We start from the raw sequence: 12,982 nt of genomic DNA on the forward strand, positions 1-12,982 counted from the left end.
CTGAACACAAACAACAGCTATATGCAACAATTGATCTACTAAAATCAGAAGTTAGTAACACCTAGAGCTCTGATACCATATTAATTTAAACCCTAGGTATGATAACCAGATTTATCTTATTTAATTATGCCCTGGTTTGTATTAGATTTGCAGTAGTTTAGTGAACCAACATGCATTAAATTGTGCCCTAGATTGTAATCAGATTTGCAGAACTTGGTAAGACAACATAAATCAGAAATATGATAGAAGACAAACAAGCATACCCTGGGAAAACCTCCAAGGAGGAAAAACCCAGCATGAAAGACCCACAGGTCAGATTATATATTCTCCTCTAAATAACAGTACAATACTTAGCTCGAATCTGATCTTCACATATCAGATCTGTCCTTGTATGCTTCAATGACTTGCCTCAAGATATGCTATGTCCCCTTGGACAATATTACACCAAACTGAATAATTCGCCCTCTTCCTTATGTTCACACAGCAGAGCTAATTTGCATTCTAATTTTAATTGAACTTGATGATTTGACTTGCAAAATGATCTTTACTTATATGCCTCTTTACTTTATTGAAGTCGGCCCTTTCTTGTAAGTCGGCCTCCTTGATATTTGAGGCGCTAATGTTATTTTGGCGCTAATATTTAATTGGTGTGTTTTAGCGTGGTATTTAGGATAGGGTCACGTTAGGGTAGGACCCGGTCCTAAAGGGGTTCGGATGTTGCCTTAAGGCAATCCGAACCCCTATACCCTAGTTACAATCAACACTAGGTTCCGAAGTTCTTTCCTTAGTCTTCCCCACTTCGGGAACCCGAGTTTCCGAAGTCTTCCGACTTCTTTCCAGCTTGCAACACTTCTGGATGGCGTGATCAGCACTCAAAGCTTTAAAAGCTCTGACGACTCTTGCGACTTGTACACCTTTTCTAGAGCTACAAGGGTGCATTTAATGATTTTTGCAGGTGGGGTACACGGCCATGCTTATTGTAGTTACTTATGTCATGCCTGCATGCTCTGACTTTGGAATGTCAATCAATCCACCTTCTTGAAGTGCTTTTCTTCTTAGGATTGCATTTTCAGGGTATGGCTAGGTTGCTTGTATGTACAGAATGTCAGGTGCATGCACTTCCCTGCATTCCCTGACTTACATTTCCCTACACACACGGGGATCATGATCACTCTTGTACCCAATTTTCTATATAAAGGCTGGTAAGCCTCATTGTAAAGAGTTCTCTCCCTGCTGGCTTGAGCTATTCCATTCTCTTTCACTTCTCTTGTATTTTTCTGCATTTTGCAACTGTAAGTTCAGCCATTGGCCTTCGAATGAATTGAAATTGTTATTCTTGTCTTTCTTCGACTTATGTATGTTGTGTATGTTTTATCACCTTCATCATAGGTGTATGTTTTGTTGCTCTTCTCTCATATATGTTGTGTTAATTTATTTCTGAGTCTGACTTGTGGGAAACCTTCTCCCCTCTTGGCATTCAGCGAATTCTAACCTCCATACATGCATTGGGGTCACTCATACAACTAAAGTTTGTGCATCTTCTAGATATTTCAATTGATTCTTTGTGTCATTTTGGGTAGAGAGAAACAATCTCTTCTAAGTGCATCACCTCCTTTTATTTTAAGCATTTCTCTCTTCCCTTTTCCTCTGCAAGTTGTTAGGATAGGCTTAGGAGTAAGTTTTGAAGTGTTGAGTTGGTTCAACACCTGCACCTGGATTGAGAAGGAAGCAAGCCTTCTCCGGAGATTCAACCCCCTTGCGCAAGGTCCCACACTTCAGAGTTGTTTCCATGTTTCACAAGGTTGCTGAGTTGATAGCTCAGCAAGGGTGCAAGCTTTTGTGATAACAGTAGCTCCATGGGGATTGAAGAAGGAACCTCATGAGGTGACTCCGAAGCTGGTGACTTAGGAGCATCATCTGATCGTTGTTCTTCCTCTGGATTTTCAGGATCAATCACATGAATATGAAGCTGGGATTTCTCCTTGCCACGAACTGTCACCTCCTCAGGAGGAAGTACCATTGCCCGACTCACCCGCAACTTAATTCTAGTGCCTGAAGATGATTCAACTTCCTTGTTATCTATTTGAATCTCGGACCTACGACCAAGGGGTCCTGTAGAGTCATCTTCCTTAACAATTTTGATCTTGATAAGTTTAACACCATTACCTTTGAGCCAAGTGTTGGTGTTAGCTAGGATAGGCTGAAATCTCTCAAGAATGGAAGTGCATTCTTTGTGTGACCACTGAATTACTGGAAGTGGGGCTTCATCAACTCTTCGTGAAACATACTCTGGATCAAGCACATTCCCATCATCAATCATTCATTGCGGAATGTCCACCAGATTCAAATCAACAATCAGCTCAAGGGTGAGCTTGCAATAATCCATCTTACGAACCTCCTTTTTTGTACGAAGATCCGCCCAAATGTCTTCTATCCAATGCACATGTATAAAGGATTTTTTGATCCTTTCTTTCATGCCTCGGTAGTCAAAATCTACTCTTGACTTAAACCTTTTAAGTTTAATCTCCTGCAACTCGGTCTCCATGGCCTTGGCTTTGGTAGATGTGATGAGGGAATATCGGCCAATCTTCAATGGGTTTGCTGAAGAGATTCTCATTCCAACCTTATGCTTGACCAATTGATATGCATGAACAGCCATGATCTATCTTCCCAACTCCATAAAAATAATCTTATCGGTTGGGTATCTAGGAAGCATGTATGGCTGCCCACTGTAACATCCAACTCTCATGTATGTGAAAGTTGAGAACTAAAGAAACAAACAGCCATACTCATTCACCTTCTCCCATGCTTCGTCTGACACTCTTTTGTTTCTCAATGTCTTGTCAAACTAACACATGTAGTGACCAAAGAAAGCATCCTAAACCCTCCTATAATGCAATCTGTTGGACCTTAAGGGCAACTGAACATAGTACTCCCACACAGGTATAAGCGAGCGATCACCCTTGGTAGAAAGACCAGGGAAATATCTAAGTGATGCTGCTATATACACAAGATATGAGTTCATATAGAACTTCATAGTGGTAGGAACTGTTGCAAGTTGTTCATACAAAGCTTCACTATTTACTTCTCCCCAAGAGATGTGATGGGACTGCCTTATGAACATGATAAATTGATACATTCAGGGTTCGAAAACATTAGAATGTTCCAAACCCAACATCTTGCTAAGGAGAGTGATGGTGTCTCCGATTTCCCACTTGAAATCACAACGATGCAATTTGGTCCATCTTGTGAGAGCTACCCGTGGTTCATGAATCCACCTATTAATGTGGCGCTTGCAATCCTTTTCCCTTTTGGCATAGTAATCAGCTGCACTACTTTTGGAAATCTCCATGTATAGGGAAGCAGATGGGATTCTGAAAACTTTCTCAATGGTGTCTGCATCAAGACGGATTATGGCTTCTCCATCATCATTCTTGATGGTTCTTGTCTCCTTGTCAAAATGGTGAGCACAAGCAAGAACGAACTCAGGTTCTAAGGCAGCCACCGGAAAAGAAGAAGCATGGTAAATGTGGCTGTCCAACAATCGCTACATATTGCTATCCTTTGGATCCTCCACCCTTTTGATGAAATCCGACATGTCAACATGCCCTATTTCCATATCCTTGATATGATCCATAGGAGAGGAAACTTGTGAAGGGGAGACCTCATCCTGATACTTATCAAATTTGTATTTCATCTTCTTTGGAGGAGAAGATGATGGTAAATCTGACATTGAAGAACAACCTGGTATGCTGCGATGAAGACTGAAAAGTTTCAAAGAAACATCAAGATCAGCTGCAACTATCATCTTTCCTCTTCAAATGGGAGACAGGCTTTTGCCATACGGTGTACGGTCTACACGTACGGACACAGTAAGCAAAATTTGCCTGTGGAAGAGACCGTACGGCGTACAGTATAAGGAAAGCAGCCATATGGGAAGTGTACGGCGTACGTCGGCAGTACTTTGTCCGTACGGTAGGTACCAACCTCGACAAATTGCTCTGTACGGCAGGCTACCTCGGCACCCTATTCCATATGGAGCCCTGCACATATCATACGACCAGCTAAGGAGAAAGAAGTAGGAAAAAAAAGTACCGTACGAAAACCAGTACACAGTAGTCCGTTCAAGTAGGCAGCATGCAGATATAAGAAGGGGGTCGTCTAGCAAAACACGTTAGGGAAGTTGTACGGCAAGGGAACTGTGAGTGGTACAATGGGTCGTACAAACTGGAGAGACACTCTCTCCGACAATTACAATAACGACCAAGGACGGGGCAAGGGAAGAAGAATAGAAAAAGGCAGTTGCAGTACAGCCATGACTGCCACAGAGCCCACCAACAGCAATAAAACCAGGAGCAGACCAAAGCCACCTAAGGACTCAAAGGGACTCACAGCGGCGAATGTAGCATTTGAGAGTGTGACCGTCAGCGAATGTCGTACCTGGTGAGAAGAAACCCCTCCAAACCATGTGACGAAGGAATCTCTCAGGAGGGCACAGGTCGACCACGCCATCCAAATGCCCACATTCAGCATTAAGGAGTTCGAGCCAGTCCTGCGAACCATGGTATCGGGCTATAATCCCCAGGAACGAGCTTTAGTCATTCAGTTCCAAGGGTGCACAGTGCGAGTTTCGTTCAAACCAGAGGATTTCAAGCGGGTATTTGGTATACCCAAGAAAGGGGCATCTGCGGCCAAACCAACCAAAAAACTCACCAGGAAAAAGAAGAAATGGTTGATGGATTTGGTGTGCAAAGACGATCTCACGGAGGAGCAATGGAAAAGTGCTTGGGCCGACAACAGAGGAATGAAGGGTGCGTTTATCGCACCAGGAGAATGGAGGATGTTAATGGGCCTGGTCAAAAGACACCTTACGGGAGCCAGCCAGGCATCCGACATAGCTATATGGATGATAGGATTAATGAATGGGATCAGATGTGGGAAGGTGTACAATTGGGGGCAACTCCTGGTAGAACGAATCCATGATTTCCTGAGACTAGAACACAAGACGTTCTACATGTGCCACCATGCTTGTTCCTGGATGTCATACGCCTCCAAGTACCACCAGAAGTATGGGGAACATTTGAACCACGTGGACGGTAGAACCAAATAAACCCACCATGTACTACTATATCCATCTGGACACCCTAGGCGACACCGTGCAGCCGACCAGAAAGAGGAGGAAACTGGACACATCCATGGAGATTGAAGATGTTAGCAAAGCAGAAGATTCGGGGGAGGAGGTGGATGAGACTGAAGAGCAGGAAAGTGGTGATGAGGGGTTCCATTTGACAAGACACACAGTTGTGGAGGAGGAAGAGGAAACAGAGTCGTGGCAGTAGGAAGAGGAGGAAGAGGAGGAACAACAGGGAGGGTTACGAGCCCAATGGAAAAGTACGAGGATAAAATTCACACCCTCGAAATTGTCCTCGGCACACTTGGTACCTCAGGAAGCGCTTGCAGTAGCCAGCCCCATGGGCGATGTACGACCAGTAGGGGTGTTGTTCCAAAAAATCAGCGAAGGGGAACCACCAGCACAACGACGGGTATCCCTACCACAGATCAGCTTGGTCGTACTTATGGCAGAACCTACAGAGGCTACAGCAATAATTGGTACGACAGACGTGGGTACGGCAGACATCGGTACGGTACCAATAGATTCCGGTATGGGTGCATAAGATACTGGTACGACCCTAGCAAGTACTAGGACGGCCCCATCAGGGAAGGAGACAGGGAATATACAGGGGACTGAGGGTGACTTGGAGGCAGCAGTAGCATTGGACACTCTTACAGATGAAGATATAGACGCCTCGCTGGATGGATGGCTAGGGCAGTTCGCACTTGCCCCGCACCTTCCCCCCTCCCCTGCACCGCATAACATGGCCATTGGGGCGGGCATGACTCCAGATAGAGATATTACTATCCCAGACTTGGACAGAGAGAGACCCGCTGATCAAGAGCATCAAAACCCAAGAAGTGACAAGCAGAGCAGTGGACCGGAGGGAGCACTCGCAGGGCTCCACATTACACCACCAGATCCGAGTGATCCAACAGGCTCACTCGAACGATTCCCAAGGGAGCTACAGGGGCTTTCCGATGTTGCACGCAGCATGGCTCAGCTTACTGGACAGATGGAGGCCGGCAATTCAGCCGACACTACACAGCTGTGTCACTTCATGACTGTGGGGTGTACGGATGAGTTCACGCGCCACTTTGAGCAGCAAGGGTGGCCGGACCATAGTATGCCTGAGATGATTCAGAACTGGACCCACAAGCACCTGGTAGGAGGCACAGGCACCTTGGGCACCACCTTCCGCAGCATGGAGAAGGCCTTCCGGCAGGTGTACTTACAGATGCGGCAACGTCAGGTGGAGCAAGAGGCTCAGCAGATGTACATAACAACACTGGAGAAGGAAGGCGAGAAGCAGGCACAGTTAGCTACAGTGGAGAGGAACTTGAGGAAGGCGATGGAAATGAAGATGACCACCTATGAGGCCTGTTGCAACATACAGGAGAAGGAGGCACAGGCATTAGCAACCCAAGTGGCAGAGTTTACCTTACAGCTAGAACAAAAAGATAAAAAGCTACTGGAAGCTGCTCACATGGTAAAGAAAGCACGAGAACGGCAACTGCTGACAAAAAAGAACCTCAAATTTCACGCCGGACAACAAGCTCCTCCTGCAGCCACTATAGGGATGCCTCCTTCCTCTTCTCGGTCTTAGCTATGTTTTATATAATTCAGTTTTTCTTATCTAAGTCGTCTAGAAGACGACTATGTTTTTGGGGGGCTAATGTTAGGGGTAGATAACGTATGTTAGTAAGAATAATATTGGTAAGTGTGTTATGTTATGTTTATGTTTATGTTGTCGCCGAGAGGTTCCCGAGTAGTTGGGAGTTGGTGACAGTTGGCAACTTGACCAACCGTCGGGTCTTTATATTGTTTGGTTGGAACCTCGGCAGGGGGAATGACGTATGGACATTTCTGGACATTGGAATAAAGATATAATTCTTCTAGTCTAATTAGTATCATTGTCATTTATGTTGTGACGGACGCTTGTTCTGTTACATGAATATTTGGTACGTATGGGAAATACTGTGTTATCTGTTTATTCACCAACCATACATTTAGGACTAAACACCCTACAATGAGAAGGAAAAACAAAAAAAAATTGCAATTAAGAAACTCAAGTATGGACATTGTTAGGTTGCATACCTTTCAAGTGCTACCAAAAAAGTTTTCAATCATCAAAAGACTAAAATGAGTCCAGGATTATGCAAAATCAACTGAAATCCCTTGTAATGCAATAAATCTTTTCAACATGTCTATGAAATGAGAATTGGAAGAAGAAATTGTGAAGAATGAAGTATTTTGTTGGTATTTTGGCTGCCAACTATTATTATGCGTCACTAGATGACCTTTTTCATCGATCTCACAAGTTTAAGCAAGTTAATGTTGGAGTAAATAATTTATAAATTAATTATTCACTTAATTGCATTAATTCACTAATAAATATGTGCCTTAATTAGTAATTAATTATTGGCATTTATTATTTAAATAATTAATTAATTGGGGATAATTAATTAATATTTATCTCCATGCATGATGCAAACTAGAAAAAGCAAACTATGTTTAGATTTTGAGAGTTTCATGCATTTAATTAGTCTATTATGCTATTTGTGCATACATGACTGATTCATGCATTCTATTTTAACTCTCGGTCTATCTTGTAAACTCCACCATTTAGGGTTTCTATCTTTAGAATTAGATTTCTTTATAACAATGTCATATCCTTCATTGTGACTCAAGCAATTCAATCAATTTCATTTTTATTGTCTTCAATTATTTTGCTGTTCAATTCTCTCTTTTATGTGTGACAGGTATTTTTGCAAAAGATAATTGGGCTTGTGGGATTTGCATTTCACAAATTCTAACAGTTAACTCATCAATCACTTGCAAAGAAATTGCACAACTCACAGACAAGACTCACTAGTAATTTACCCAATTTCTCACAGGATTACTCACAAGTTTGCAAGTTTTTAAATTATGATTCATTGCAAATAAGCTCATGGCACAACCATTATAAGTCCTACATAATGCAAAGTTTAACATGGTGATGTTTAAGTTCAAAACTTCAAAGGCAACTTTGAAGTGACTAGGCTAGACAACTAGCCTACATTATTAGGTCTTTCTTGGAGCTACATGAACAATGTAATTGTGTGGTTCAAGAAAAAGGTATATGAGTTTTGAAAATGGGGAGCATCAAATGCTGATGTTTAAGTTCAAATTATGGGTCCTACATAATGCAAAGGTTAACATGGTGATGTTTAAGTTCAAAGGCAACTTTGAAGTGACTGAGCTAGACAACTAGCCACCATTATTAGGTCAATCTTGGAGCTACATGAACAACGTAATCGTGTGGTACAAGAAAAAGGTATATGAGTTTTGAAAATGGGGAGCATCAAATGGTGATTCCCTTGGATTCAAAATAAGGACCTCCTTCTGTGGAAAAAATGGAAGTGAGGATGACTTGTATGCCATCATTACATACCATAAAGAAAGTTACAAGTGCCTAAAAACAATTAATGCTTGTTATTAGGTTCAAGAAGAATACAAGGTAATCAATATATGTTGCAATGAACCCACATCAAAAGGATAGACACGTTAAGGCACAAGAAAAGATGGAACCAAACTTAGCCAAACTTGCCAAGGTAAATTCTAAAAAGCCTCTAGTAGAAGGGTGTAAGAAGGTACATAGTGGAAAGGAAACTGCATGAGTTCACCAAAACACAAATGCTATATAAACTCATTAGTAGAAAGCACACATATTCATGCACAAAAGTGAAGGAAAAGTGTGCAAAATTGAACATTGCAAAAGACAAGGAAGCAAAAGGACACCAAACAACTTGACTCACAGCAAAGGAATGGAACAAGTGGGAAAAAAACTTGTGAAAGCCATTGTTAAATGCTAGTACAAGTAAAAATTGAATGCTAATAGTAAAGAAATAAAAATTGCTACCTATGAAACCATGCACAAAACAGAAATGGGCCCAATAAAGTAAAGGTCAATAGAAAATAAGGATCAACCCATTGTTTAAGTTGTAATGCCAATAAAAATGAAATTAAAATCAGCAATAAGGTCACCCAACCAAAATAAAATGTATCGATAGGTACACAAAAAAGGGACTACACAAAATTCTAATATGAAGACTAAACAAAGAAAAGGAATACAAGTTTGGTATGGAAGATAGTAGTACAATAGTATAATATTATAGATACAACATTCAAAATTTTGAAAAAATCACAAGGAAAAGAAAAGGGACTAGCATAAAAGAAGCAGAATACATGGAGAAGCAAAAATTGGATAGGTTGTACAAGGAACATGAAAATGAACACCAAAAGGAACACTTGGAAGTAGTTATATAACACAGCTACAACTTGGCAACAAGAACAATAAAGGCAAAAGGAATCAAGGAATGACATGAACTAGACTAAATGTGAACAAAATGGACATAAAAAGGACAATGAGTGAGAATGAACCCCATATAAAAGGAGGGGTTGCATTCCAAGGAAGAAGGATATAGGAAAAAGCAAGAGGGCATCGAAGGGAAATAGGAGTCAAAATCAAGGAACAGAGTCTAGAACTAAAAAATATGCAATGGAAATAATTCTAGATGATAAAAGACCAAAAGAGCATCTGCATATGCAAGCCCAAGAACACAAGGAAAGGATGAGTGAATAGAGAGTTGACATGACACACAAACATGCATGAGAATTGAAAAGAAATGGGCAAAGCATAGGATTTGGAAATTTTGTATGGGCAAATAAAAAGAAATGGGCAAAGCATAGGTTTTGGAAAGTTTGCATGGGAGAAGGAAGGAGCCTAAAAGAAAAATTTTAGCTCCAAAATTACGGATTGGTACTAGTGTAGAGATAGGTATATGAGATACAATATAAGTCATAGTTGCAAATAAGGACTCTTATCCGTGATGCATAGGCAATGGAAGACCCGATTGCAAGCCTTTTAGAAAAGCAAGTCTATGGCCAATACAACACTCTTTGAGAATGATGAGCTAATCCTCCAAAGGAAGGACCTAGGCCATGTTGTGCCATCAAATGGATATAGGCTATCAACTATACGTTATTAGAGCTAATGTAGTGGAAACGTAATTACTTGAAGAGGATTTGAAATCTCAATCCAAAAGCAATGGAAGGTTTGAGTAAGAGTTGTTTAGCACCCTACAAGAGAAGCCTCTAACTAGAAGATGATTTTTCTAACAAATTCAAATCTCAACAAATTGTCCATGATAACTTTATGAATCAGCTAGTATAGACACTAGATGATATTGCCAAGTGGGAGAAGGCCTTCAAGGCAATCATTGTCACTCAAATTACCGAGAGATGGGAGAACTTCATAGTGCAATTAGGAGCCTAGACCCCTAAGAGTTTGGTCATTATCAACAACCTTCAACAAGCCACTAAAGAAGCTCGCTGTTTGGGAACATATAACAAGCAAACTAGTTCAAGAAGAATTGCAAATGAAGAAGGTTGTTACTGGTGACCTAGCAACCTAGTTGGGAAAGGGACAAGAGAATGAACCACAACAAAACATTCAATGAATGATGACTGCTATCCATTCAAGGGAGGATCTTCACCACATGATCTAGAAGTGGGTGAACTATAAGTAGAGAAAACGATAGGGCTAAAGAGGGAGAATGGCAAAGAAAACATGAATATAGAATGAAGATAATAGTGTTAGTGATGCTCTTTGTGACCTTGTGAAGAGACCCCAAAGTGTAAGGCCTAAAAAATGTAAAAACATTTTGATGAATGATCTAGTGCAAACATAAAAACTTGCTCTAAGTTATTTGTGTCATCTCTGATCTCCTAAGGGTCCAAAGAGCTACCATGCCTCGAATGAGCTTGGTAGCCATCAGTCTACGTAGGCCCAGAGGCACAGCAAAGTGCACGCACCCTATTGTCAACATACACAACAATCAAAAAAAGTATTCTACCTTTGCTATGTTTCCCTTAGGGCAGTTGCACTAAGATAAGCGATGAGATGAGTGGATAGAAGAAGAGGAAAGGTTCTCGTTTATGCTAACAAGACATTTAAAAATCTATAGGACTACAAGCCAGCTACAGCATTGTGCTACATGTTATAAAAATGGGAGGGTACAGAAAGAATTATACACAAGCAATAGACATAAATACAAGCCTTAGTGAGTTTTGAGAGCATACGGAAGAACCTAACAAAAGCAATAGACCTGCATACAACCTTTAGTGGGTTTTTTCTGGAGTATGGATCTGCTGTTGCTAATTTTTTATTAAAAACTCTCCTGTGTTTTATAAATTTCATTCCCACTCTAAAAAACCGTGCACCAGTATGGGGGCAAGGGTCAGAGAATGGGAACAGGAGCGGAAACGTCATTTCAAATCAGGACATAGAATAAATAAATAAATAAGTGTTGAGTCGTATTATATCTAACTATATCGGGGTATGGAATCCTGATGGGATACTTAGGTTTCCTGTAGACTATACTAAACTTCCCTCTCCAGAAAGGCTGTGCCACGGCTCATTCTGGATATACCTGCACAAGGCTCTCATGTGGCTATAGGCCTGAGTTACCAAATACGGTAGATATCAGGATATCCCTGGCTTTTTTCATTTTTCTTCCATTCTACCATATAAAAGCATATTAAAATGTGTTTAAACAGTAAAAAATTTGTTAAAAGTATAGTATATCCTTGATTTTAAACATTAAAACAGATGTTACATATATTTTACTAAATCACGGTAAGTAGATTGTTTTGATCTCATCTTAAAACGATCTATTCATTTCTTTTTAATTATTATATTATTTTTAAATACACAATTTACCGTGTTTATCTTTTTTCCAATGAACTTTTTGCTGGGGGAGGAATCGATTCGAGGCTCAAACTGGTTTGCTCCTGAGTACATCTACCTGAGGAATCTATGTAAATTTGTTGAGTTCCTGAGTACATCTACCTGTAGAAACTAGTTTGCTCCCACATGAGACTTTGTTGATTTCTGACGAGTAAACAAATTCCTATCCACCCGCTAAGACTCGAACCCAAGACCTTCCAAAACGGGTGCTCTATCTCCTTACAATACAGAGTGCACATACAGTTCTTCCAACAAATTGGCACTGAGAGATCGTGGGTTCCAATCCCACAGAGCTAATTTCACCAAAAACAAACACAGAAGCAAAAGCCCAAAACAATCTGAATTACAGAGAATAAATAAAGAACTTACGGGCACCAAGATTTGGAGTAGATTACAACAGGATTCTGGGAGATTTCGGTCTTGATAGAATCCTGTATCTCCGCTGAAGAAGACCCCGATAGGCAATTTATCTTCAAAACGCTGTAGCTTCTCTTACCATCCAGCTTGTTCATAAATACGGGAAATACAGGAGACGAGTTGCGACATTTGATTACGTTTAACAGATATGATGAGTGTGGCATAAATTGAAATGTCTTATGGGATGATAAATATGACTTCGAAGGCAGGCATGTGTTTTTAATGCCCAAAGAATGCGCCATACCTGCTCAGGATTGCCCCCTTTCTTCTTGCTTGAATGAACTGATTGTCCTTGTAATCATTATATAGGGAACATGAACTAAAGTGGCTCAAATTTCCAAACGTGTAAGGGGCAGATTCATTTCAGGGAGCTTGGAGTGCATTCCATAGAACTCGGAGTGATTCTACACCGCCCCCTACAATGCATCTGACAGGACATTTGAACTACTTTAAGCAACTTTTTTGAATTTGGCCGTTAGGGCGACCTTCTTGGAGCGGATTAAAAAAAAACACAATTTATTGCTGTAATAAGAATGGTAGTTGTCAACAGCGGCTCCTATAATTTGTCCAATTATAGTGGTCTAATTATAGTGGAGAAAAAGTATGGTAATTAATGAAGAAGCCCGAATTTGGATGTTAACACATTCCCAAGTTAAGAATTT

General features: G+C 40.8%; 1 protein-coding gene across 1 annotated transcript in view; it reads right to left on the bottom strand.

Annotated features, from left to right (window-relative positions):
* Positions 1-12,753, bottom strand: part of LOC131072707 (monothiol glutaredoxin-S10) — a 55,862-nt gene extending 43,109 nt beyond the window's left edge. Inside the window, exon 1 of the mRNA XM_058008948.2 lies at positions 12,273-12,753. Coding sequence (XP_057864931.1) covers positions 12,273-12,562 — 290 coding nt within the window. The 5' untranslated portion in view covers positions 12,563-12,753. The remainder of the gene's footprint in view (positions 1-12,272) is intronic.
* Between the last annotated feature and the right edge of the window lie 229 nt (positions 12,754-12,982).

This window comes from Cryptomeria japonica, chromosome 5 (genome assembly GCF_030272615.1).
Source record: "Cryptomeria japonica chromosome 5, Sugi_1.0, whole genome shotgun sequence".
In the NCBI taxonomy this organism is placed as follows: Eukaryota; Viridiplantae; Streptophyta; class Pinopsida; order Cupressales; family Cupressaceae; genus Cryptomeria; species Cryptomeria japonica.